Genomic DNA, 26293 nt, shown 5'->3' on the forward strand with positions numbered 1-26293 from the left:
ACTGGGAGGTGACACTGGGAGCTGGTACCGGGTAACAGGCACTGGGAGCCGGCACTGGGAGGCGGTATCGGGCACTGGGGGCTGGCACTGGACGCCGGGAGCTGGCCCCATGAACTGGGAGCCGGTACTGGGAGGTGACACTGAGAGCTGGGAGCTGGTACCGAATACTGGGAGCCGGTAATGGGCACTGGGAGCTGACACTGGGAGGCAGTACTGGGAGATGACACTGGGAGCGGTACTGGGCACCAGGCACTGGGCGCTGGCACTGGGAGGCGGTATCGGGGACTGGGTGCTGGCACGGTGGACTGGGGGCTGCCACTGGGAGCTGGTCCCATGCACTGGGAGCTGCCACTGGGAGGTGACGCTGGGAGCTGGGAGCTGGCACTGGGAGCTGGTATCAGCCACTGGGAGGTGACGCTGGGAGCTGGCACTGGGGCACCAGGAGTTGATGGTGGGCACTGGGAGCTGTTACCGAGCACTGGGAGCCAGCAGCTTTCCTTGGGCCCCAGCACCGAGGGCTGGTAGCGGTCCCCGGCCCCGCACCGCACCCCCGGCCCCGGCGGGCGCGTTACCCCCGGCCCGACCCTCCCACACCGCCGTCGGCCCCGCGCGGTGCATGCCGGGTGCTGCCGGCCGTACCGGGGCGCACTCGCGCTCCCGGCATGCAGCGCGGCCACGCCTGCGCACTGCGCGACGGCGGGGCGGGGCGCGGGGTAGGCCTCGCCGCTTCCGGTGGGCGCGGAGTCAGGGGGCGGCGAGGGCCGGGGGGCGTCAGCGGACGGGGCTGGCCGCGGGTGGAGCCGGGTCCCAGGAGAGGCCTCGGGCCTGCGGGGGGCCGGGGGACCCGTGAGCCCCGGGGGGGCCGCCCGGCCCCGCCGCCTGAGGCTCCGCTGCGGCTCCCGTCGAGCGGGCAGGCCGCCTTCTTCCCCGCAGGGCATGAGCGGCGGCGGCGGCTCGGCGCGGCCTGAGGAGCGGCGGCGTTTCCCCCCGCCCGGCAAGTCCCTCCCCGTGCGTGTCAGGCCTGAGTCCGGCCCTCGCGGTGCCTGGGCGGGGGGGCCGCCGGGACGCGGCCTGGGCAGCGCCCCCGGTGTCAGACGGCGCCTCCCCGCCGTCAGCGCGGCGGTTTCCATTTGTGCCCGTAAAGATCTTTCCGCTACCTGAGCTGGTCACGCAATAAAAACGAGCCCAGAGGGGCCTGCGTGCCCACCCTGCCCCGGTGCGGGAGCGGGGCCCTGAGGGAGGAGCCCGGGGTCTGGGGGAGCGGTTGGGTTTGTGGGTCTGTGCTGGTGGCTGACGGCTGCATCTCTTTTCCCCACTTAGATCTCGGCTTTGAGAGAAAATGGTCTGCTGCAGGCCCTGGTGCAGGGCGCGGGGCAGCCCGCAGGCACCGGTAAGCATCTCCTGCGCTCCCGTTGTATCGACCCCGCCACCTCCTGGCGGCTGCATCGCCCGGAGAGCTTGACAAGAGCCCAAGGGAAGCAGCGCGGGTCTCACAGGCAAAGCCTTTGCTTCACTTTGTCCCAAACCTGCCGAGGAGAAACCTGGCAGTGTCCTCAGAGAAGGGTTGATCCTGCCCCAAGATGTCCTGAGCAGCGCTGGGGGAAGGGAGCGAGCCCCCCGCCCCGGGTCTCCCAGCCAGCTCTAATCTCCGGCGTGCCTTTCCTCCGGCAGAGATCAGCGAGGAGCTGCGGCGAGCGCGGCAGGAATGGGAGGCTGTGGAAGAGAGCCAGTCAGGTACGGCTGGTGCTGAGGATAAGGGGGTTGTTGCAAAGGTGGATGGAAAAGGTCTGTGCAGGGGAAGGGACCTGAGTCCCAGAGAGCAAGAGTGGGTGGGTGTGCAGCTGGGGGGTGTTATTGGGGGTGGGAGAGAGCTGAGGAAAGGGCCAGGCGTCTGGAAGGAGAGGGAGGGGGCAGGAGACTTGCTGCCTTCCCCCAGTTCCCCAAGTCTTCTCCCTCCTACCGTGCCAAAAGCTGGGAACAAGTTCCCCCCACCGGAGTGCCGCTCTGGCATGAAGCAAGAGCTTGTTCTGGTGCCGGAAAGCTGGAGCAGAGGGGCAGGGCTCGCGCTGGGGGGACTAACCCTGTTCTCTGCCTCCCTGCAGGGCTGGGAGGAACATTGGCCAGTGCCGCACCCCTGATCTCCTTCAACGAAGCGCTGCAGTACTTCCAGACAGCCGACCTCTCCGAGTGCAGGGTACGGGCAGGGCCCCGCGCTCTCGCCCTCTCTCGGGGGTAGCTTTAGTAAGTAGGAGAGGAGCGTGGCGGGGAAGCACAGCGCTCCCCTCTTTCCATTCTGCCTTTCCTCAGCTTGGCGCTTTGCATGGTCGCGTCCCTCCCTGCTCACCTGCTGGTTTTTCTCCTGCTCAATTCCCCAGGGGACCGGTCCTCATCATTGTGTGTTTTCTCCTCCACAGAAGAAGGTCCGGGTGACGGCACGCAGGCAAGGCCTGGCTGCTCTGGTTCGCTTCCTCTTCGGCCCTCCCCGACTCCAGCCGCAGCTGCAGGGAGAGCGGGAGCTGGCTCTGGCCATGGCACAGTGTGAGTGTCCCTTCTGCCCCAGCACGGGCCGCTGGCCCAACCGGCATCGCCTTTATCATGAGAGCTTCATGGGAAGGAACTCGAGGGGGGCTCAGGGGTGTAGGGGCTCTCTGCCCGCTGATCCCACGGCAACTGCTTGTCCCAAAGGACGTGTTCTCCATCTCCCCTGCTCCCCTGCTGCGGGCATACTCACTTTTGGGGAAATGATGGAGCTCCTGACCCCTTTCCATCGTGACACAGTAGCAGCCGTTCCATGCGTACACCTTGGCACAGCACCAGGCAGGTGCTCCATGGCTCTGCAGCCCTTCTCGCTCCTCGTTGCCTGACCAAAGCGAACGAGATGTGAATCCTTGCGGTACCTTGGCATGGTCCACATTGTTCCTGTCTGTCCTGTGGTGGATCTCACATGCTGAGCACGTGGAAACTCCTTGCCTGTGGCTTACTCTTGGTCGTGGTTCCCTGGGCAGCACTGCTTCGGCTGGCAAAACTTACCACAATGCTGAAATTACTCCTTACCCCTGTGCTCATACAATACATGGTCGTATTATTGATGTTTTTGCACCTCTAATATATTTTCCTCTCCTTCCCTTCTGCCCTGGAGCAGGATAAACACATCAGGGATGTTCTCCTTGTCACTGTAAGCTGTTCTCAGCTGCAGGTTTTAGTTTCTAGCCAGGCTCTGGCTTTACCCTGCAGCTGGTGGTGGTTTCTTTCCCCACCACATCTCTGTGCCGCTGCTGGAGGGCAGCAGGGCAGGGATGTTGAGGGGTGTTTTCTCTCTGCCAGGTGGTTTGGATGATAACGAGAGAGTGCACATGAGGATCCTGCAGACCATTTACAAGAAGCTAACCCGCTCCAGGCTGGGCTGCCCGCGCTATGGGGCACACTGGGAAGAGCTGGGCTTTCAAGGTAGGGCAGAGGGAGAGACCCCTGGAGCGAACCTTTGCCAGGAGAGATTGTGCTGGTACCGTTCATTCCTCTGGAGGTGGGAGCCAGAGGCAGTATAAGGGGTTTGATTCTTATTCTCCCTTCATGCAGCCGCTGTCCCTGCTGCCGTTTCATAGAATTCTTGAGGTTGGAAAAAGACCTTTAGGACCATCGAGTCCACCTGTTAACCCAGTACTACCAAAGGCACCACTAAACCATGTCCCCAGGTGCCACGTCTACACAGCTTTTAAATCCCTCCAGGACTGGTGACTCCACCACCTCTCTGGGCAGCCTGTTCCAGTGCTTGACAACCCTTTTGGTGAAGAAATTTTTTCTAGTCTCCAACCTAAATCTCCCCTGGTGCAACTTGAGGCCATTTCCTCTCATCATATTCCAGTTCCCTCAGTCACTCCTCATAAAGATCATAGTTATTTAAGTTGGAAAGGACCTAAGACTTGTTCCCTAGACCCTTTGCCAGCTTCGCTGCCCTTCTTTGGCCACACTCCAGCACCTCAGTGTGGTTTTGTTGGGGTTTTTTTGTAATGAGGGGCCCAAAACTGAACACAGCATTCAAGGCACAGCCTCAGATCAACACTGCTGCCCAGCTTGGTGTCACCTTGCAAGTGCACGGAGGGTATGATCGATCCCCCTCACCCGGATCTCGATCCCCCCACCTGGATTGTCGATAAAAGACATTAAACAGAGCTGGCCCCAGGGCTGGCCCTGCTTTCGTAGCAGATCTGTTGCTGCCCCAGCCAGCTGTCACAACCAGTACAACATCTGGACTGACTGGCCAGATAACACCAAGACCGGCTGCCAGGGTTGCCCGTGTCCAGCTGGCAGGGGCTTAAGTAGCTGGCATAACCACTTTGCCTGGGTCATTGATGCTTTTCATTAGCAAGCGATCTCTGCGGCTAATGAGCCATCTCTGGAGGACTGGTTTATTAGTGCGGCGCAGGTCAGGGCTCTGTCGCTAAGGTTGTGGCACAGGTTGCTTTCAGCCTCACCTGTGTAAGAAAAACAACGTGATTAAAGCTGTCACGTGCAGCCTCGCAGGAGTTTTCGGGTTGGTTGACTTGGGAGTTAAATAGGGCAGGTTTTAATGAAGCCTAAAACCCTCAACAGGAGGGGGACGGCTCCTGCTCCTCTATCCTGTCGCGTATACAACCGATCTTAAGTGTTACTTTACCAGCCAAACACCCTGGGGTGGGTAGAGCTTAAAGCTACTAATTCCCAGAGAAGGTACGGGAACGGGTGCGTGGGTGGGAGGGCAAGGACGTGTTACTGCCCACATGAAAGCGGCAACAGCACCTCTTCTGCTCTGGTTAAGGAAATTCCTGGAAAGCCTTCCCTCGGGATATGATTCCTGAAGGGAATCAGTGGGGTTCCTTTGCTTTTGGAACACAGTGCCAGGGTATAAACAGCCTGCGGAAGCGTGGAGGTGAGCAGCGGGTGACTCTGGGTGTCCTGCCCTTCCAGGTGCAGATCCTGGGACCGACCTGCGAGGGACAGGGATGCTGGGCTTGATGCAGATGCTGTACTTCGTCATGGACTCTCAGACGCTGCCTCTGGCCCGAGAGATTTTCAAGCTATCCCAGCACGAAACCCAGGCACGTCCTTCTGCCTTCTACGCTTGCTCCCTGCTGTGGTATTTACCTGTTAATTTCTAATGCTCAGGGAAAGGGAAGCACAAAAACCTCGCCTTCAGAGTAAGGGCTTGGTGGGGATTTTTGCTGCTTAATCCCCCTCGTGCTGGTAAGTGGAGGAAGGTGGTCCCCAAAGAGCTGAGGAGCTCCCAGCAGAGGCTCGAGCCAAGCTCCAGGTGTTAGCTTTATGCTGGGAATGAGATTTAGCATCCTGGTGGAGGTCAGAGATTTGCTCCTGGCATCCTGACTTGGAGCTGAACTTGTGCAGGTTAAAAGGGCCGGAGAAGTGGGCAGAGAGCAGTGCGGTGTGGAAATGGGAGTGAGTGGAGCCTGCCTCCTTAAACTTGGCATTTTAGTCTCGGATGTGGTTGAGTTTAAGCACGGATATGAGCTTGGCTTGACCCACAGCATCCATTCAAACCTGTGTCCATAGTATTAATATCCTGCTACACGGATCTGTTGCCTGCAGCCGCAGTCCCACAGGTTTGGGGGCACATGGGTGCGGTATAAAAGGGCTGGAGGTGTTGCCTGGGCACCTCCGTGCGCCAGAAGAAGGGCTTTTACCAGTTGAGCTCCAATAACATTGGTTCTCTTGCAGAATTTCCCCTTCTGCATCATGTCTGTGAACATTACCCGCATCGTCATCCAGGCCCTGAGGGAGGAACGTCTCTCCAGGTGAGGTCCAGAGCTCTGCAGCCGGGCTGGGTGGTGGGGCTGGGGTCTCAAACAGCACCCGCTGCTGGTTCCCATTGAGTGGGGTCCCTCCCTGGCAGCTCCCCCAGCTGCCGGGGCAGCGGCTGCGTCAGCTCAGCCCCTCTCCGCCTATTCCAGGGAGTGCAACCGCAGGCAGCAAGTCATCGCCGTGCTGAACGACATGTACACGGCGGCCTTTCTGCAGCTCTACCACGTCTGGAAGTGGCAGCACAAGACTGTTGCTGACTCTGGCTTTCTCCTAAAGGGTTTGTTCCCCTCCTTTCCCAGCTGAGGCAAATAACCCAGGGCCCAGAGGACAAACCCAGTGTGTTCTCGGCACGTTAGTGTCCTGCCGAGCCCAGCCCCAGGGGTGTTGCACACAGAAAGCTCCAACCATTCATCGTTTAATCCTCACACTGAGATTTTCAACGATCCTTAACTATCAGAGTGCCCTGTGGGGTGTTTCCCCTCCATTTGGCCTCTCAAATCTTAAAGCTGGGCGCCCATGGAAGCACCCACCGTGTTCAGAGGGCTGTTGTGTCATGGTGGCTTGAGGTGGGTGACAAGTGGGGACATGTCTTGCTCCCCAGGCTCACTCGTGTCGCATGCTGCGGTTGCGTAAGCCCTGTTTGTAGCACAGGGAGCGAGCGGAGTCGCGACTGTGCTTTTCACAGGGCGCACTAAATTAAGCAGCGGGGTTATTTACTCCAGAGGAGACTGATGTCAGCAGAGCCACTCGGATGCGCGGTGCTAATGGCTCCTTCTTAAAACAGGGTCCAGCTGTCACTGTTGGGCTCATGCTTCCCCCCACTCTCCCCGGGCTTTCCCTCCCGGGGGAGGTCTCGGGTGGATGCCGAGCTCAGCTAGGGGTTTGGTGAGAAGCTTTTTGTGCTCCCTCATCCTGAGCAAAACATAGTTGTGCCCTTCCCCCGGGGGCATACGTTGGGGAAACCAGAAATGATACACGGGTCAAAACCTTACCCCGGGAGCGTGCTGCGTCCCTGACACCGTCCAGACTTTGTCCTCATGCTTTTTCCCTCTGACCTCCCCAGAGCTGGAATTATCCACCAAAAAGAAACCGAAGCAGCTCCTAAAGTCCCTGGAGGCCTACGTGAACAAAAGCCCCGCAGCAGATGGCCTTCAGGAACTGTCCCCTGCTTCTACCTCTGGCAATGGCAGCCGGGCTGGCGAGGAGATTAACTTCACAGGCATTTGCGACCTGCAGGTTGAGCTGGAAGGAGAAGCCAGACTGATCTGAAACGGAGGGAGATGCTGCAGGGAGCCCCACTCACGGCTCAGCTCTTGGAGGGTGCCCGGCTGCTGTCACCTCTGGTCAGGGGGCTCAGGAAGGGCCACGTAGGTCGAGAGTGATGAGAGGTGGCCGCTGCCCTGAGGAGCATGGTGAGAGCAGGGTCTGGGCCAAAGTGAGGGCAGTCAGGAGCCGGGACATCACGGAGGGTAGATTTTTGCCCTAAACCCCCAAAGAGGGTGGCCTGGTCCTTCCCCATCTCGCCCCTCAAGCATCCCAGCTGCAGTGTCAGCATTGCTCAGCGCTGTGGGAGCGAACCGCAAGATTTGATACTTCCCAGGCAGGAACCTCCCAAAGCAAAGGGGGAAAACGTGGCAGAACAGGTGGATTTTATGGGCCACCAGCCGGGGAGCTGGGATAGTCTGTCTGCCTCAAATCCGTGCTCCTGGCTGTCTTTACCCCCAGCAGGGAAGTTAGTGATGCTCCAGGCAGAGCTGGAGCACGGTGACAGGGCTCCTGAATCAAATCACAGCTCTGACAGCACCTAGGAGGGTTTAAAACCCCCGACGTCAGGCTGTGGCATCTTAATTACGCGTTGACAGTGGGGTAGGAGCACGAGCACGGCCCCATTGCTGGGGCAGGGGGGCCAGCTTGTGCCCCAGGGCTTGGGGTGTCCCAGTGAACTTCCCCAAGGTGTTACTGTGTGCATCAGCACTTAAATAAGTTATTAAAAGTAGGGGAGAAAGTGCTTTTCTTGGTGTAAAATAGACTTTTGGACTTGCATTTGCTTCTGGTTTCTGCAGCTGGGTGAGGGGAGAGAGTTTCTGCTGGGGGGAGGCTGCTCCCGGGAGCAGGGAAGGGCAAAACAGGGTCAGTCGGGCACCCAGGAGCTGAATTCAGGGCTCAGCCGTGGGAAAACCACTCCGGAGGAGAGGAACCAGCGTCGGATTCTGTCCTGCAGCGAGGTGCTGCCGAGGGGGGGAAGAAGAAAATCCTTCCCTGCATCTGCGAGGGCAGCTGCTTGGTGTCCAGAAAACCTTGTGAAGAGGAGACAGACAGGACTTTTGCCCGCAGGTTCCCGGAGGCTGCGGTGCGGTTTCCCAACATGCTCCCTCCCTTCCCAGCTCTCTGTGCCCCCCTTCCCAAAATCCACATCCCAGCCCCAGGTGAGGCTCAGGGACAGGCTGGGAGCAGTGACAGCTGCTCCGTGCCTCACGTCAGCAGGTGCTTAGAAACGCTCTGAAAGCATCAGCGGAGCATCAGCGTCGTGGCCCTCCAAAGGGTGGGGGAAAAGCCCCCAGGAAACAAATGTGGAGGTAAAGTGTGTTTAAGCATGAGAAGTGAGGAGCTGGCAGCGAGTGGTGTGTCACCCGTCACCCCCCGACAGCCTCCTGGTGCTGTTACCCCTCCGGGAAGGTGCTCGGAGGTGGGGCTGGGAAATGCTTCCAACTGGAAACAAAAAAAAAAACCCAAAAAAAACAAAAAAAAAGGCAAAAAGAAGCCTGGTGCCACGTTTTTTCTGTCTTAATCCTGAATTCCTGCGTATATCGTTTGGAGGGGTGGGAGGAGGGTGGGATGGGGGCAGCTGGGCTGGAGTGAGTGGAAGAAAAACACCTTAGGGGTGGTTTTGGGGGGCGGAGGGGGGGGGGGGGGGAGGGAGTGTGGCCTTGGGCCCCCAGGGGTGAAGAGAGCTGCTGGCTCGTTCCCACTGCCGGGTGCTGGGGCTGGGGGGGGTGCTGGGGGGGACGACATGGGGGCGCTGGGGGAGGGGTTTGGGTACCGGGGGAGGACATAGGTGCTGGGGGGTGGGTACCGGGGGGATGTGGGTGCCGGAGGGAGCTGCAGGTACCAGCGGGGATGTGGGTGCTGGGGAGCTGCGTGTGGGGGTGCAGTTACCAGGGGGGGTGCAGTTACCAGGGGGGATGTAGGGGCGGGGGATTGTGTGCAGGTGCTGGGGGAGATGGGGGTGCCGGGGGGGTGCAGGTACCAGCGGGATGCAGGTACCAAGGGGGTGCAGGTGCTGGGGGGATGCGGGGGCTGGGGGCAGCGGGAGCTGAGGAACGAGCCCGGCCCCGCCAGCGGCCGCGTGTCCCCCCGGTGCCGCCCGGTTCCGCCCCGGGGGCGGGGGCGGCGGCTCAGCTCCCCCCCGCGCCCGCTAAAAACCCCGCGGAGGCGGCGCTCGGCAGCGCAGAGCCCGGCGGCACCTGCGGCGGCACCCGACGGGGCGAGGTAGGGGCAGGCGGGGCGGGGGCGGGCAGGGGGCGGCAGAGGTACAGGCAGCACCGGGGGGGCGGGCAGGGCAGGCACAGGTAGGGCTGCAGGTACAAGCAGCACAGCACAGGGGTGCCGGCAGCGGTGGGAGCAGCAGGCAGGGCAGGCAGGGCAGGCAGCGGTGGGAGCGGCAGGCAGGGCAGGCAGCGGTGGGAGCGGCAGGCAGGGCAGGCAGGGCAGGCAGGGCAGGCAGCCCCGCAGGCAGCGGTAGGAGCAGCAGGCAGGGCAGGCAGGGCAGGCAGGGCAGGCAGCCCCGCAGGCAGCGGCGGGAGCAGCAGGCAGGGCAGGCAGCCCCGCAGGCAGCGGCGGGAGCAGCAGGCAGGGCAGGCAGGGCAGGCAGGGCAGGCAGCCCCGCAGGCAGGGGTGGGAGCAGCAGGCAGGGCAGGCAGCCCCGCAGGCAGCGGTAGGAGCAGCAGGCAGGGCAGGCAGGGCAGGCAGGGCAGGCAGCCCCGCAGGCAGCGGCGGGAGCAGCAGGCAGGGCAGGCAGGGCAGGCAGGGCAGGCAGCCCCGCAGGCAGGGGTGGGAGCAGCAGGCAGGGCAGGCAGCCCCGCAGGCAGGGGTGGGAGCAGCAGGCAGGGCAGGCAGCCCCGCAGGCAGCGGTGGGAGCAGCAGGCAGCCCCGCAGGCAGCATGGCAAGTGATACCGGCATCCCCTGTCACCCCACCGCCTCATTCACGCGCACCCCGGGGCACCGCTGAGCACCACCAGCCGGACCCTGCAGCCGGTGGGACCATGGGGGGCCCCGAGGGCAGCTACTCGGTGCAGGCTACCGCCGCCATCGCCGCCACAATCACCTTCCTGGTGCTCTTCACCATCACGGGCAACGTGCTGGTGATCATGGCAGTGCTGAGCAGCCGCTTGCTGCGGGCGCCCCAGAACCTCTTCTTGGTGTCGCTGGCGGCCGCCGACATCTTGGTGGCCACCCTCATCATCCCCTTCTCCTTGGCCAACGAGCTCCTGGGCTACTGGTACTTCGAGAAGACGTGGTGCGAGATCTACCTGGCACTGGACGTGCTCTTCTGTACCTCGTCCATCGTCCATCTCTGCGCCATCAGCCTGGACCGTTACTGGTCAGTCAGCCGTGCCATCGAGTACAATGCCAAGCGCACGCCGCGACGCATCAAGTGCAGCATCCTCATCGTCTGGACCATCGCCGCCGTCATCTCCCTCCCACCCTTGGTCTACAAGGGGGAGAAGAAGGCTGCAGCAGGGGGGCGACCGCAGTGCAAGCTCAACGAGGAGGCCTGGTACGTCCTCTCCTCCAGCATCGGCTCCTTCTTCGCCCCATGTCTCATCATGATCCTTGTCTACCTGCGCATCTACCTGATCGCCAAGCGCCGCCACCGCTCCCACCCCAGCAGCACCAAACCAGCAGGATCAGTGCCACCGAGCGTCACCCTCCCAGCCGGTGCAGACCCCCCAGGGACCTGCCCGCCGGCGGACAGGACCTCACTGCTGAGCCCTGAGGAGCCCCTGGCCTCCTCTAGCCCCGGGGCAGGGACATCCCCGCAGCCCGGAGGACGCCCAAGGGACACCATGGCCACCGGGACAGGGCAGGTGGTGTTGGCACATCGGCCGCCAGCGTTGAACCCTTGGAGGAGGAAGACTCAGGTCAACCGGGAGAAACGTTTCACCTTCGTCTTGGCCGTGGTCATCGGCGTCTTTGTCCTCTGCTGGTTCCCCTTCTTCTTCCTCTACAGCCTGGGCGCGCTCTGCCCCCAGCACTGCAAGGTCCCCGACAGCGTCTTCCAGTTCTTCTTCTGGATCGGTTACTGCAACAGCTCCCTCAACCCCGTCATCTACACCGTCTTCAACCAGGACTTCCGCAAAGCTTTCCGCCGCCTGCTCTGCCGCTGCCGAGCCCCGACACCCTGGTGAGGGGCTTCGGCTGCCCCCTCCCTCCTCCTCCTCCTCCTGGTCGCACTGGCCGCCCAGAGCATCCCTTGGGGTGGGGGTGGGGTTGAAGCCCTCAAAGTGATGATGGGTCCCTGTCCCCAGCCAGCTGCCGGCGCCTGCCTGCTTGCCGCCTTCTCTGTCACCAGATTTCCCTGGGGTGGGGGCACATGCCACTGCGCCACCACCCCTGTCCCCAAGCTCAGTGGCATCCCGGCAGGGCCCCCACCCCAAGGCGCTGCCGCAGCCTTTTAACAATAAAAGATATTTTGTAATAAGAAAAAAATGTCACTTTTTATCAAGGGGGGGGGGGCAGGGTGTTGTGTCACCCCACACACACGCATCCCAGGGGACCGTGGGGACAGGGGCCGTGGCCCGTGACGGCCAGCAGCGCGGCCGGGAGGAATGCGTGCTGGCGGAGTGGGAACACGATGTCTGGGAGGGGGCAGTTATTTATGGCAGCGCCCGGGAAGGAATAAATAATAATAATTAAAAAAAAAAAATAGAGAAACCCCAAACAACCCCAAAGGATAAATCTCGGCAGCTGCCGGCCCTGAGGACGTTCAACCCAGCAGGGGATGGGGACATGGGGACAGAGCCTGGTGGCAGGGGACGCCCCAGGGGTGGGGATTCACGGGTGTCTTGTATAGGGTTGTGCTGCCCAGCCAGGGTGAGGGTGACACGTGGCAGGGCCCATGGAGGGGGTTTGTGGGTTGTGACCCACACCAGTGGGTTCCGCACCGCCGTACCGTGACCCACGTATTGTGACCCACACGGGTGTAACTGCAAGTCACGGTGGAGCACTGTGACCCGCACTGGTTGTGTTGTGGTTTGTGACAGTGTATCGCGACCCACATTGCTGTGTCGTGACTCACACTGCTGTGTTGTGACTCACGACGGCACATGGTGACCCCCACCAGTAGGTGGTGAACTCCACCAGTGCATGGTGACCCCCAGTAGGGCATGGTGACCCACACCAGTATGTGGTGACCCCCACCAGTGCACACTGACCCACGCCACTATATCATGACACCCCCCCCAGTGCATGGTGACCCCCACCAGTATGTGGTGACTCACACCAGTATATGGTGAACCCCACCAGTGCATGGTGACCCCCACCAGTATATGGTGACCCCTACCAGTGCATAGTGACCCCCACTAGTACATGGTGACCTCTACCAGCGCATGGTGAGGTGACCCCCACCAGTGTGTGGTGACCCCCACCAGTGAATGATGACCCCCACCAGTGCACGGTGACCCACACCACTATATTGTGATCCCTCTCACTGCGTGATGACACCCACCAGTGCATGGTGACCCCCACCAGTGAATGATGACCCCCACCAGTGTATGGTGCCCCACCTCATGGCCAGGGGACATGGCTGGGGACAGCTGGGCAGTGGCGGAGCCAGCCCCCCCCGCGGGCCATCCCCCCATCCCTGCGGATGAACGCTCAGGCAGCCCTTTCCCAGCCCAGCCCCCCCCGGCCCCCCCGGCCCCTCGGCATGGGAGGATGCTCAGGGTGGGAGGGGTCGTGCGAACGGGCCGAGGTGCTGGGCCCCCGCCAGCCTGGCCCCGCTCCCGGCCCGGGGCGGGGGGGCGGCGCTGGGGGGGGTCCCATGGGGCCGGGCATGAGGCTGTGGGGCGCATGGGGCTGGGAGCATCCGCGGGGGCTCATAGGGCTGATCATGGACCTGTGGGGGGGCCGTGGGGCTGCCCCCGCAGGGATGGGGGGGCTGTGGGGGGACCATGGCCCCGCAGGGATGGGGGGGCTGTGGGGGGACCATGGCCCCGCAGGGATGGGGGGGCTGTGGGGGGGCCCGTGCGGGGCTCTGGGTGCGGGGATGCTCCGCTCCGAGCGCGGTCAGAACGAGCCGGGGTTGGGGGGACCCTGAAGCCCCCCCGCAGCAGCGCCCCCCCCCGGCCTCGCCCCCTTCCCCGGGGCCGCCTGCCCTCCTGCCTTTTTTTTCCCCTTTTTTCCTCATATTTTTTTTCTTCTTTTTTTCTTTTTTCTTGTCTTTATTCCACCCCTTTTTTCTCTTCTTTCCCCATTTTTCTTCTTTTCTGGTCTTTTTTCCCCCTTTTTTTCTCTTCTCTTCCCATTTTTCTTTTTTCCTTTATTTCTGGTCTTTTTTCCCCCTTTTTTTCTCTTCTTTTCCCATTTGTCTTTGTTCCTTTTTTTCTGGTCTTTTTCCCCCCTTTTTCCCCTTCTTTTCTCATTTTTCTTTTTTCGCCGATTTTCTTTTTTTTTGGCCCTTTTTCTGCCTCCCCTCCCGCCCCGAGGCGCGGACGGCCCAGCAGCCCGCAGCTGCGCGGGGGCGGGCCAGCAGCTCCGGGGGGGGAGGGGGGCAGCCGGGGGGGGCGGGGCCGCGGGGGGGTCAGGCAGATCCGGCCCGTTTGGACCCCGCGTCACGGCTCTTCCCAGGGGGGGTTGAGGTCCGGGGGGGCCCCTGGGGGACGGGCTGGCGTGGGGGTCGTCCCGGGGGGAGCAGAGCTCCACGGGGGGCCGGTCCCGGGGGGAGCAAAAGTCCCGGGGGGGGGGCCGGGGGCAGCCGGGCCGTGCCCCCATCCCCCCCCGGCCGCGTTCCTCCGGGACCGACGCCCCCCCCCCCCCTCCGGGCCGGGGGCAGGTGAGAGCGGGTCCCTGCGCCCCCCCCCCCCCCCTTCCGCCCTATAAAGTGGGGCCCGGGGGGTGTCCTCTGCCCGCAGCCCCCCCAGCGACCGAAACCTTCCCCCCCGGCCCTTTCTGCCCGTTTCTTTTTTTCCAGGACCCTCGAGCACCCCGGTTACCCCACGCCGGGGCACCATCCCCCCACCCGCGACAGCCCATCCCGGAGGTATGTGACTCCCTGGGGGTGGGCATGGGGGGGGACACACCGACCCCCACACTGGGGGGTGTCCCTGTGCCCCCCCACACCATGAGCACCCCCTGGTAAATCCAGCTGCGGTGTCATGCTGGGGGGGGTCCCATGCGCCATGCTGGGGGGGTCCCCAGTGCTCCCAGCCCTCGCTGGGGTTCCCTCTGCTCCAGCCTCACTTCTCTGTGCCCCCCCAGCAACATTTTAAAACCAAATTGGTTTCCACCACACCCCCCTTTTTTTTGGGGGGAATAAAATTTCTTAAAACTACCCCACAGCGAAGGGAGGGGGCAGATGTGACTGACAAGCCCCTGATACCTGGGGGGGGGGCGTCTCCCATACAAGCAGCCCCTCTCTCAGCACCGGGGGGCAATGCCAGGTGCCCCCAGTCTGCTGGGGGGGCGGGGCGGGGAAGGCAGCTCGGGGGGGGGGCTGTGCGGGGGTTGGGGTGCAGGTTGGCATCTCCTTGCCGGGGGGAGGGGGGTGTGGGAGGGAAAAGTCAATTGTAGCGGCACCGGAGCTTGATTACGGAGAATAAATGATTCTCCCAAGAGGTTTTGGCGAGTTGGTTGCTGGGTTGGGTCCCCCCCCGGTTGGGTTCCCCGCCCCCCCCCCCCCCCCGGTTTGTGCTGGCAGCCATCCATTTCCCTGCTGCGGAGGGGGTCCCTGCCCTGCGCCCCCCTCCTGGCACCCTGCGGGCCCTATCCTGTGTTGCCCCACGGTGCTGGGTGTGGTGGTGGAGGGGGCTGCCAGTTGCTGCAGGTGGGATGGGGACGGGGAGAGCCCAGACCCCTCATGTGCCCCCAGCTCCGCGGACCCCTTCCTGCCCGGGTCTCCCCAGCCAGGCCCCGCATCCCGGTGCCGGCCACGTCTCTGCGGGCTCATCCCTGCGCGGGACCCACCGCCCGAGCTCCCTGGGTGCTGAGCCCACCGGACCTGCGTCAATGTAGGTGACCCCTGGGTGGGGAGCGTCCCCTCAGGGGGACACACCAGCTGCAGCCCCTCCTTGACCCCAGATGGATTTGCTGTATCTGCCCCGGTAACGCGGCTTTGCCCGGCAGCACGTGCGTGTTGGGGAGCGTTGCCCACCGGTTGGGGTTTCCAGGGTTTGTGTCGTGTTCTCTCTCCCCCCAGATGAAAGCCTCCGTCTGCGAATCGGGGCAGAAACTGGAAATTTTCATCCCTTTCCTGGGCAAGTGCCGCCCGCCCTTGAGGCGCTGCTGCCAGACCTGCACCCCGAGGAGCTGGGTAGGAGCGTGGCTCTGGGAGCTCTGTGCTTCCCGGAGCTGCCTGGGAAGAGTTTGGGACCTTGGGATGCTGGTGAAGGGCACCAGGCCCATCCCAAGGGTCTTGTGCGCCTGGGGAGGGCTGGGGGCTGGAGGGGGGCAGGCATAGCTGACCCCCCTGCGTTTCCCAGAGCCATCTCTAGGGCAGACCCGCCGCTGCCCGGGGGGCTGACCCCACGTTCTCCTTCCAGGATGGATTCTACCACCCGCAGCTCTCCTCCCTCGGCTTCCGCGACACCATCCGGGTGACGGAGGAGGACACGCGGTGAGGATGGGACGAGCTGCGTGCTGGAGCGTGCTGGGCAAACCACATTTTCCCCAGATTTCATACAAATCCCCATGGAAGTCCCTTCCCCTGCTGCGCAGGAGTGTGAGGATGCCTCTCCATCATCCTTACTCCCTAATTAGTCCAAAAAGGAGTTATGTTAATTATATTTTGAAAGGCTGGAAGCCACATCTCTGGGTGCAGAGCAGAGGGGAGAGGGCTTGGTCTGTTCCTCCGGCTGCTGTCACCCTTGAGCTGGGAGAAGTCAGCCCCAGAGTCAAGGATTTGGGGTTGTTTCTTTTTTTAAACAAAACTCGGTATCTTGATGCTGTTGGGAAGAACTTGGCGGGGGGGAGGGGCTGGGGGTGTTTTTGTTCCCCTCTCTGGCGCCGGCACAAGGACAAGCTCACGCAGCCCTTGGAGCGTGCCTGGACCCCAGCCCCTGGGGAGAGGCGGGGTGGCCTCTGCCCCAACCCCTCCTGCTTTTCTTCCTCCCCATGGGCCCTCACCCCGGACCTCCAGCTGCTGTCACCCAGCCTTTTCCGCCGGCTGACGTGGAAGCCAGGAGCCGTTTCTTTGCCAAACGCCTGACATTTTTTGTTCCGGAGGTGCTGGACTCCTTGGGTTCCTCTCCCCTTGCAGAACAGTCCCTGGTGGCTTAGCAATTTTTGCACTGTATTTTTCCAAATCGGGTCATTATACTCCATTCAGCTTGAAATATTTGAGCTCCAGCTTTCCAACTCGTTGAATAATTCATCCCCACTTGCAGCAACTCCGGAGTTGCGGGATGGCTAAAAGGAGCCCGGTGATGGGTGGTTGAGATCACAGCGGAAAGACAAAGGTCTAAAGCGCCCCTGTCCCTCTCCAGCCACCTGCAGCCCTTTCCCTGGGTTGTACCTGCTCTGTGATACCTCAGAGATCACTTGCATCCCTGCCAGGTGCTGCCCAGCTCTGGTTTGGGGTCAGATTTGGAAAAATCCCCGATCTGGGACCTCTGCAGCATCCCCTGCGCATTTCTAGCCATTGCAGGTTTCCTCCCCACACAAGGGGCGATGCTGCAAGGGCTGGGGCAGCCCAGAGCATCCTTCTGTTGGTGCCTCCATTTTCCCAGCTGTAAAATGGGGAGAAAAATGTCAAATTTTTGCAAAGAGCTGGTTGGAGGGAGGCTGAGCACCCTGGAAAAGCCTCTAAGCTGCTGTCTGTCTCCCTGCCCAGGTACCGGGGCTGGCTGGTCCGAAGGGTCTGCGGTTTCCTGGCTGTCTGGGACTGGAAGGTTCTGGCTGACACCCCGGGAGACCTTCCGGAGAGGGTCTGCCACAGCCAGAGGTAGGTGGGAGTGGCTGGGGGGGCTCTCCACGGTTGTCTTCGTCCCTTGCAGGACCTGGGTCCTGCAGCATCATCCCCCGGACCCGTGGGGTCCCATTTGGCCGCTGGAGCAAGGGATGCGCTCATCTGCTCCCGGTGGAAAGAAATGTGCCGGTTCCTCTCTGCTGCTGTGGCCTCCCCACAGGCTCACCCCGAGGAAGGGGCTTTGTGGCTGCTCCCCGCCCCGAGCTCAGCACCCCCCCCAAAAGCAGCCCGTACCCCGGTTCGGTGGGGAACCGGCTCTGCCCCCTGGTCCTGGGGCTCTCTGGGTCTCGCCCCTTACCCGAGGACATGGCCTTGCCAGGCAGCTGTCACCTAACTCGTTACGGCTAATTACACAGCAGGAGGCTGGCAGCCAGCACACTGTAATTACTGTAATACAGAAACGCTTGTTAACCCCTGGCTCTGCCTTGCGCCTCCCACCTCCTCGCCGTCCCCTCGCCGTCCCCTCCGCAGGGTGCAGGATGTCGCTGCCGGCCGGTCCCGTGGCTCCAGAGGGGATGGCGCATCCCTCCAGCAGTGGAAGGAGAAAATACTCAAGATCCTGGCGGAAATCCAGGCCCCGCTCTCCCCCATCATGCTGAGGTCTGTGCTTCCTCTCCGGGGAGGGCTGTGGGTGCGGGTCCCCCCTCGCAGGCATCTCCCACCTCCTCTTGGAGGGCTCCCAGTCCCTGGCTGGGGCATTCCCAGTCTCTCTCCTCCGCTCCAGCTCCCTCACTCTGTGTGTTGAGCCCCTTTGGATGGCCTGTCGGCGGTGCCTTAGTGCCTCCTGCCGTGAGCCATCCTTGGGGGGGGGGGGGGTGTGGGGTGTGTGCGTGGACCCCTTGGGGGGGATGCACATGCAGAGAGCTCAGGGCAACACTAGCAGGGCAGGCAGCCCTTGGCTTCCCATGCAGCTCCCTGGGGATATTTCCCCCTATTCCTTCCAGGGAGCTGGAATCTGACACTGCAGTGGAGAAGGGAGGGAGGGGGAAAAAAAAAAAAAACAACCTGGGAGGATGGAAATCTAAGCAAAGCAAAAAAAGAGAACTTTTCCTTTCTCTTTCTCTCTCTCCTCTTTTCTTTTTTCCTCCCCTCATTGAGAAATTGGCAATTAGAGGTTGCATTGTAGCCTAATTGCTTGTCTGATTGAGCTGTAATAAAAGAACCCTCTGAGCAGTCTGAAGTATTTAAAGGAAAGAAATTACCCAGGGGATAAAAAGCCCTCGGATCCTTCCCGTAAACAGTGTGCGGGAGGACTGGGAGATGGAGGGGTAATTGACTTCAGCTTTTGTTGCTAGGGGAGAAGGGGGTGGTCTTGTCACATCCAGCCTTTAGTGTTTTAACTTAATTTATAATAGAGCTGTTTATTTGCTTTATGGGAGCTGAGAAGCGAGATTTGGCGTTGAGCTGTCTCATGCAGCCCCCTTTGCTGTCTGGGTGGGGAAACTGAGGCAGGGAAGGGTGGGCTGGGTCCGGTCTCCGGTGGGGCTGGGGGCAGGCACGGCCCCTGCAGGGTTGCTCACCTGCTCGTTTTCCTGCAGACTGTGCAACTGGGCTCTGCTCAAGCTCCTGAACTGCCTCTTCCTCAGTGTGCAGCTCCACCGAGGGCAGCTGGAGATGGTGCTGAGGGCCGCCAGGATGGTAGGAAGCCCGGCGAGCCGCGCTTGGCCTCACCACTGGCACACCGGGTGCTGAGCCCTGGCCACTTTCCTTGCAGCCTGGCGTGCCGCTGGTTTTCCTCTCAACACACAAATCCCAGCTGGACGGGCTGCTCCTGTCCTTCCTTTTCTTCTCCCAGGGGCTGGGAGTGCCCAGGGTGACGGTGGGCGGCCGGGTCTGCAGCCCTCGCCTCCGGTAAGGCCCAGCAGGCACCGGTTGCAGCACTCGTGAAGCCCCCAGCCCGTGGTGGGGAACTGGGGTGCCGTGGCCCCGTGCACGGTGGGTGCCCGTGGCATCGTCTTTCCCCCGCAGAGCCTTGCTCAGCCGCCTGGGAGGGATTTTCCTGCCCTCGAGGATGGAGCAGATGCCAATTGACCGGGATGAAGAGCTCCCAGGGGCTGTCCTGGCTGCGGTAGGTCCAGCCTGGGGTGCTGGGAGGGATGATGCACCCCCCGAGCTCCCAGGGACCATCCTGGCCGTGGTAGATCCAGCCTGGGGTGCTGGGAGGGATGATGCACCCCCCGAGCTCCCAGGGGCCGTCCTGGCCGTGGTAGGTCCAGCCTGGGGTGTGGGAGGGATGATGCACCCCCCGAGCTCCCAGGGGCCGTCCTGGCCGTGGTAGGTCCAGCCTGGGGTGTGGGAGGGATGATGCACCCCCCGAGCTCCAAAAGCGCTTGGCAAAGCTGCCTAGGAGTGTCTCGGCCACGGGTGGCTGAGCCTTTTGGCTGTGCGGTGGGTGCCAGCAGCTCTGGTGCGTCCCGAGGGTGCTGCCAGTACCCCCCGGCCTTGGCCCGTCTGCCCCACCAGTATGTCGAAGAGGTGCTGAGGAGCCGGCAGCCGCTGCTCATCTTCCTGGAGGAGCCCCCGGGTACCATGTGCCTCTCGGCCGCTGCCCGGCAGTGGCTGGCCCTGGTGTACCGAGCCGTGCGCGATGGCACCGTCCCCGACATCCTCCTGGTCCCCGTGGGCATCGCCTACGACGTGGTCCCCGGCGGCTCGCACTGGGGAGGAGCGGTGAGAGGTCCTGCGGGCGTGGGTGCAGCACCCAAATGGCGGGGTGCCTGCCTCTGTCACCCCGTTAACGCTCTGGTCCCCTCTCCTCCCAGCGCGGCACCCGGCCGCTCGGGCTCGGCGCTTTGCTGTGGGCGGCGTGCCGGGCCCTACGCCGACACCTGGGCTGCGCCCGCGTGGACTTCGCCCAGCCCTTCTCCTTACAGGTACGGCAGCAGGGTCCGCAGCGGGGGTCCCGGCTGGACCCGTCCCAGCCCCGGGGGGGTTGTGGCCGTGGTGCCGGCGGCTACGCAAACCGCTGCGGGGTTTGGGGTGGCTGGTGGATCCGCTGCCTCCAGGGGGGTAGGTGAGCCCTGAGGGCCTGGGGACATAAGGGACCAGTTCAGCTTGGTGGTGCCGAGGCACCAACGGGCTTGTTTCTCCCTGTTCCCAGGAGTTTGTGGCCCAAAACCTGGCCAGGCAGAGCAGCCTGGGGAAGCCACCGGAGGAGCCGCTGGTGCCCACCATCCTCGGGATGTGGTGAGCAGGAGCTGAGCCCCGCGGCAACATCTCGCCCCCGACGCTGCTCCCAGCCCCGCGCCCTCACCCCTCTCATCCCGCTTTCTCCAGCCCCGGCCGGCCGGACGGGAAGGCGGCGGAGGTTTGGCGGCCCGGCCCCGCCGCGGCCACCGGCTGGGAGGCAGAGGAGGAGATGCTGGTGACCAGGCTGGGCCTGCACTGCCTGAGCGGTGAGGGGTCTGCTGGGGGGGGGGGCCGTCTGTCCCCTCGGGCTCGGGGCGGGGGGGTCCCCCCCCCACAAACCCCTCTCCCCCCCCACAAACCCCTCTCCCCCCCTTGCAGATGGCGTTGCCTGCTCTGCCGTCACGGCTGTGGGGATCACGTCTGCGCTGCTGCTGCACAAGCACCGCGAGGTGAGAGCGGGAGGTGTCTGGGTTTCTCCTCCTTTGGGGCAAGACTCCATCTTCCCCTTCCTCCAGGGCGTCTTCCTCTCCCGGCTGATGCGGGACTTTGCCTGGCTGCTGGAGGAGACCCTGCTGCACCGGCGTGACGCGGGCTTCTCGGGGCAGCTCCGGCACCTGGTGCAGCACAGCCTCAGCCTGCTGGGACCCCACCTCCGCCTCTACCGCCTGTCCCCCATCGGGGATGTCCTGGTGGTCCCCAAGGCCTCAGCGGAGGCCCCGGGCCAGCTGGGCCTCTACAGTGCCGCCATCCTGCCCGTCTTCGCCAGCGAGGCAGCGGGAGGTGAGGAGCGAGGCGCGGCGGATCGGCAACACCCGGGATCGGTGGTGCCGGGGCAGGCGGTGACGCCGCTTCCCCCGCAGCCTGCGCCATCCGTGCCGCGCTGATGGAGATGCTGCCCTTCCTGGGGGCGGCCACGGGCCCCGCCGGCGTCGTGCTGAGCGAGGACGAGCTGCTTCACAAGATCCAGGAGCTGCTCCGGCTGCTGCCCCCAAACCTGCTGGGGCTCCAGGTGGGGCTTCTGGCGCGGGGTGGCTCTGCCGTGGCGTGGAAGCGGCCCGTCACCCCCGCCGGCGGGGGTCTGGCTGCCTGCCACCCCTTTCACCCTCTCCCCCAGCCCTGTCAGCCCCTGGATGGCTGGAGCCAGGACATCGTGGACAAGCTCCTCCTGTGTGGGCTGCTGGAGGCTGAGGAGGTGGGTGGCTCTGCGGGGACCCCCTCCTCATGCCGGGGGTGGGTGCCCCTGTGGGGACCCCCTGCTCACACCTGGGGGGTGGGTGGCTCAGCCCTCGCTGCGCTCTCTGGTCCTGGCCGGGGGGCCGGGGTCCCTGTGGGGGGCTGGGACGCCCGTTGGCTTCAGAGGTGACGTGGCACCTGGCTTGTCCCTGCAGCCGGAGGGTGGGCGCTGGGTCTGCGACTCGGGCCCCCGGCCCCTCAGCCAGGGGCAGTCCTGGGCCGCGCTGGACTTCACCGACAGCGACAGTGACAGCAACGGTGACAGCGTGGTCCCCAAGCGCTGCTTCAAGGTACCGGGTGCCCCCTGCTGTGCCCCGGCTGCTCTGTGGCGGGGTGAGGGGGGGTCTTGCCAAGCTCTGGTTCCCCCCACCCAGCTCAGCCAGCCCCAGGGCTCGCCCAGCTTCCTCCTCTTCCTCTGCCGCCTGCTGAGCCCCCCGCTGAGGACCCTCGCCGCAGCCGTGGCCTTCTTGGACCACCCCAGCTGGCCCCAGCCTGGTAGGACTCCCCGGGGTGGGCAACCAACCATGCCAGCCCCCCCTGCCTTGGCTTTGGGGGAAACTGAGGCACAGCTGAAGCTCCCTTTGGAGGCCGGTGAGGGGCTGTGCCCCCTCCCCCGGCGCTGGGGGGGATGGGGTTTGACCCCCCCTCTCCCAATTCCAGAGGCAGCCTACGTGGAGGCGCTGCTGCAATTCCTGGCTGAGGAGAAGGGGTTCGGTGAGTCGGGGTGGGGGACGGATGGGGGCACCCCCCCAGGTTTAGGGTCAGCACCCCCCTCAGCCAGGCTGTAGGTGCCCAGAGGGTGGGATGCGGGGGACGGACAGGGGCAGCCCCCCCTGCTTTGGGGTCAGCACCCCCTCAGCCGCGCTGTGGGTGCCCAGGGGTGGGATGTGGGGATGGATGGGGGCAGCCCCCCTGCTCTGGGGTCAGCACCCCCCTTAGCTGGGCTGCAGGTACCCGGGGGGTGGGATGCTGGGGACGGACTGGGGTGCCCAGGGAGTGGGATACGAGGGACAGATGGGGGCAGCCCCCCTGCTTTGGGGTGAGCACCCCCCGTTAGCCGGGCTGCGGGTGCCTGTGGGGTGGGATGTGGGGGCTCCCTCCAGCATCTCTCTCCCTCCAGAGCATCTAGACAGGAGCCTGGCGCTGAGCTCCCTGCAGACCTTCAAGGAGATAGGGGTAAGCACGGCTGCACTCCGCCGGACCCCCACCCTCAAGCTGCCCCCCCCCCCGCTGACATTCCCCCCCTCCCCAGGTGCTGGAGGCAGTGCGCAGCCCCCCCGGACCCTTGCTCCACCTCGCCCAGTCTTTCCACTCCAGCACCAGCCGCGCCAAGCTGGGAGCCTTCATCCAGCAGTTCATCCAGCCGTAGCCGCGCCAGTAAACCCGGGAGCAGGGATGGGACCCGGCTCTGGATTTATTGAACCCGGGGGGGTGGGGGCGGGGGGAGTTGGGGGACACGACACTGGGGGTCTCTGTCTTCACACCACCCTGTTGCAGATGGTGCCCAGCTCCTCGATCTCGCACCGCACCTCGTCTCCTCTCTGCAAGGGGCACGGGGAGGTGGGCAGCCCCCCCTCGCCACCGCACCCCCCCCGGTGGGGGCCTTCATGGCCCCACGCTGGACCCCCAGCCCCATTTGGAGGCACACACCCCCCGCCACCCACTTTGGAGCACCCCTCAGCCCCATTTCGAGCCTCTCCCAGCCCGATTTTGAGCCCCCTCCCCCCCCGCCTGATTTTGAGGTTCCCCCCTGCCCAATTTCAAGCCCCCCCGCCTTTCCCTCACCTTAAGAAACACAGGGGGATTCCGAAAGACCCCCACGCCGGGTGGGGTTCCAGTCAGCAAGATGTCCCCAGGGACCAGTGTGACAAACCTGGTGGGGAGGAGGCCGGGAGGTGTCAGTTGTGGCCCCCCTGATGCCCTGGGGAGGGGTGCCGGTGCCACCAGCCCCCCCCCAGCACCTACTGGGAGACCCAGGCGATGAGCTTGGGCAGCCTGAAGATGAGCTGGCTCGTGCTGCTGTCCTGCATCACCTGCCCGTTGACGCTGCAGCGGATGCTCAGGTTGTGGACATCTGTGGGGACAGAGGGGACATGTCACACTGGGGGGGACACACATGGAGACAGCACCATGGGAACTTTGCTGTTGTGACCCCCCCCCCCCTTGGGAAAGACAGGGGTGCTTTTGGGGAGAGGGGTGCACGCTGCCTCCTGCGTCAGATGGGGATGAGTCCCTGTCCCCACCTGCCACCGCCTCCTTGGTGACAAGAGCTGGCCCCAGGGGACAGAAGGTGTCGAAGGTTTTCCCCAGCAGCCACTGCCTCCCGTTCCGCTGCATCTGCCAGTCCCGGGCGCTGATGTCGTTGGCCACCGTGTAGCCCACGACGTGGTCCAGCGCCGATGCCTCCTTGGGTGGGGACACAACGGGGACCCACTTAACCGGGGGGGACAGGGCTGACCAACCCCCTGAACAAGGTGGGCGCTGGGGTGGGGGGTACCTCGATGTGCCGCCCCTTGGTCCCGATGACAGCGGCCAGCTCCACCTCCCAGTCCACCTCCTGGGGGAGAAAGCGGGGTGCTGAAATTGGGGAGGAGGGAGGGGGGCCGTGCCCCGCGGGGGGGCCGGGGTACTCACCGTGCTCTCCTGGGGGTGCACGATGTCATCGAAGGGCCCGGCGATGGCGCTGGGGAACTTGCTGAAGATGATGGGCTCCCTGGGGACGCTGACGCCCTGCTCCAGGCAGTGGTCGCGGTAGTTGAGCCCCACGCAGATCACCTTCTCGGGGTCCCCCACGGGCGCCAGCAGCCGCACCGAGCCCCGCGGCACCCGGTGCCCGCCCGACTCCAGCACCCTGCGGGCGGCCGGGGCTCAGCACCGGGGCCGGATCCAGCCACCGGGTGGGTGTCGGGGCGTGGGGGCACCCACCTGCGGGCAGCGGCCAGGCCCCCCCGGCCACGCTCGAGGAAGGCGCGCATGGAGCGGGGGCAGCGCCGGCTCGGCCGTGCTCAGGTCCACCAGGTCCCCCCCCGGCGCCTCCTCCAGCCCCAGCCGGGGCTCACCGCCCCCGGGCCCCCGGAACCGCACCAGCCGCATGGCCCCCGGCAGCCGCATCCCCCGCCTGATCCTGGGGATCCTGCCCGGGTTGTACCCCAGTGTCAGCTGTCACCACCGCCCAGGGGTGCTGGGGACCCCCCCAGGCCAATGCTGGATCCCTCTGGCGCAGGGGGTCCCTGGGGACTGACACCCCGCAGCGGGGCGAGGAGGGGCCGCATCCTGCATAGGCCCTCGGGGAGGGGAAAGATGCAGATCCCAGCACAGGAGCAATCCTGGAGAGAGGGGAGATCCCAGCACCAGGGGCCCCTGCGCAGGCCGAGCAGATCTCCCGGGGGGGGGGGGGGGGGGGGGGGGGGGGCAGATCCCAGCATGGGACAGGTTGGGAGGGGAAACAGCGTCAGGCCCCAGCAAGGGAAGGCTGGGGACAGTGGATCTCTCCCCGGGGCAACAGATCCCAGCACAGACCAGATCCCTAGTATGGCAGCAAAACCCTCCCACGGCAGGGAATGGGCCCCAGCATGGGACAGATCCAGGGGACAGCTGGATCACCCAGCTCACCAGAGGAGGGGGAGCAGATCACCTGATCCCACACAGTCCAGGTCCTGGGGGATCCCCGCAATCTGGCACAGCTCTGATCTCAGGGATCCCTCCAATCCCACATCACCCCAGTCCCAGGGGATCTCTTCCCCTAGTTCCACACCACTCCAATCCTGTGGGATCTCCCCAGTCCTGCATAGTGAGATCCCTGGAGGATTCCCTCCCATGCTCCTGCACAGCCCCAGTCCCGGGGGCTTCCCCCCCAATTCCACACAGTCCTGATCCCAAGGATCCGCCCAGTCCCAGGAGATCTCCCCTGATCCTACACTGTCCCAGTCCCAGAGGATATCCCTCGACCCTGATCTCACGCAGCCTGATCCCAGGGGTCCCCCTGATCCCGCATAACCCCAGACCTGGGGAATCCCTTCCTGCCTCGATCCCCCATAGGCCTTATTCCAGAGGATATTCCCCCCCGTACCTGCTCAGCCTGATCCCAAGAAACCCCCCTGACCCCGGGGGATCCCCCCCCTACCCCGGTCCTGCTCAGCCCAATCCCCCACCCGGACCTGCACAGCCTGACCCCCCGGGATCCTCCCCCGTTCCCCCTCAGCCCCAATCCCCGGGGATCCTCCCCACCCTGAACCCGCTCAGACCCTATCCCAGGGGATCCCGACCCCGACCCCGCACAGTCCGACCCCCGGGGATCCCTCCCACCCCGACCCCGCACAGCCCCGATCGCCGGGGACCCCCCGCCCGGTCCCGTCCGGCCCGACGCCGGTGCCCGCCGATCCCGGGGGGCGGGCAGGGGATTCCCCGGTCGCGGGGGGCCGCAGGGAATCCCCGCTGCCACCTACGTCACGTGCCGAGCCACTCCCGCCCCGGCACGCGCCGACCTCCCGCTACCCCCGTGAAGGTCTCCGTGCCGCGGCCCCGCCCCGCCCTCGGGCCGACCAATGCGAGCGCGGCAAAGGCGCGGCCACGCCGGGGGCGCCGCCAATGAGAGCCGGCGGTGTCCGGCCACGCCTCCCGCTACCGGGGGGCGGGACAACGGCGTTGCTAGGATACGTGCGCCGCCGCCATGACAGAGCCCCGCCGCCATGACAGCGCCGCCATGACGGCGCCGAGGCCGGGGCCGGCAGAGCCCCTGGCCGGGAGCGAGCCGCGCCGAGCCGGGTGTTTCTCACTTTTATTTCATGGAAACACGCAGTCAGTGAACGAGCAACAGGCGGCTGCGAAGGAGGGGCCGGGCCGGGGGGCAGGGGCCTGGCTGAGGCCTGGCTTGGCCTCCCCAGCCCCTTTGTGAGGAGAAAAAAAAGCCAGAAATAACCCAGCGAGCCCTCCCGGCTGCCCTCCTCACTTTGCTG

At 64.2% G+C, this 26293-nt stretch overlaps 4 protein-coding genes across 4 annotated transcripts; 3 read left to right on the forward strand and 1 right to left on the reverse strand.

The window, feature by feature from the left end:
• The first annotated feature begins 756 nt into the window (after positions 1–756).
• Positions 757–8553, forward strand: ELMOD3 (ELMO domain containing 3). The gene is given in 11 exon segments (XM_080370490.1): positions 757–1008; positions 1321–1390; positions 1672–1734; positions 2103–2231; positions 2234–2241; positions 2415–2538; positions 3325–3447; positions 4945–5075; positions 5710–5786; positions 5943–6070; positions 6857–8553. Coding segments are annotated over 11 exon segments (1131 nt in total). The 5' UTR covers positions 757–936; the 3' UTR covers positions 7063–8553.
• A 640-nt stretch (positions 8554–9193) lies between these two features.
• ADRA2B (adrenoceptor alpha 2B) lies at positions 9194–11205 on the forward strand. Its single transcript, XM_080370152.1, has 2 exons — positions 9194–9473; positions 9931–11205. Exon 2 carries the CDS (start codon positions 10057–10059, stop codon positions 11200–11202), a length of 1146 nt encoding a protein of 381 aa, XP_080226278.1. The 5' UTR covers positions 9194–9473; positions 9931–10056; the 3' UTR covers positions 11203–11205.
• A 2498-nt stretch (positions 11206–13703) lies between these two features.
• Positions 13704–22739, forward strand: LOC308055752 (glycerol-3-phosphate acyltransferase 2, mitochondrial-like). The gene is given in 22 exon segments (XM_080370147.1): positions 13704–13847; positions 13986–14054; positions 15210–15323; positions 15553–15626; positions 16842–16952; positions 17448–17576; positions 18515–18643; positions 18645–18827; positions 18945–19044; positions 19440–19646; positions 19739–19849; positions 20077–20162; positions 20253–20371; positions 20484–20554; positions 20621–20885; positions 20966–21114; positions 21220–21297; positions 21494–21628; positions 21713–21833; positions 21999–22052; positions 22459–22514; positions 22591–22739. Coding segments are annotated over 20 exon segments (2409 nt in total). The 5' UTR covers positions 13704–13847; positions 13986–14054; the 3' UTR covers positions 22708–22739.
• On the reverse strand, positions 22735–26155 carry LOC308055754 (oxaloacetate tautomerase Fahd2a, mitochondrial-like). Its single transcript, XM_080370151.1, is given in 9 exon segments — positions 22735–22879; positions 23124–23211; positions 23304–23412; positions 23582–23744; positions 23836–23895; positions 23973–24189; positions 24264–24322; positions 24324–24471; positions 25784–26155. Coding segments are annotated over 9 exon segments (1152 nt in total). The 5' UTR covers positions 26029–26155; the 3' UTR covers positions 22735–22816.
• Between the last annotated feature and the right edge of the window lie 138 nt (positions 26156–26293).

Source organism: Falco punctatus (assembly GCF_963210335.1).
Source record: "Falco punctatus genome assembly, chromosome: 20".
NCBI classification, from domain to species: Eukaryota; Metazoa; Chordata; class Aves; order Falconiformes; family Falconidae; genus Falco; species Falco punctatus.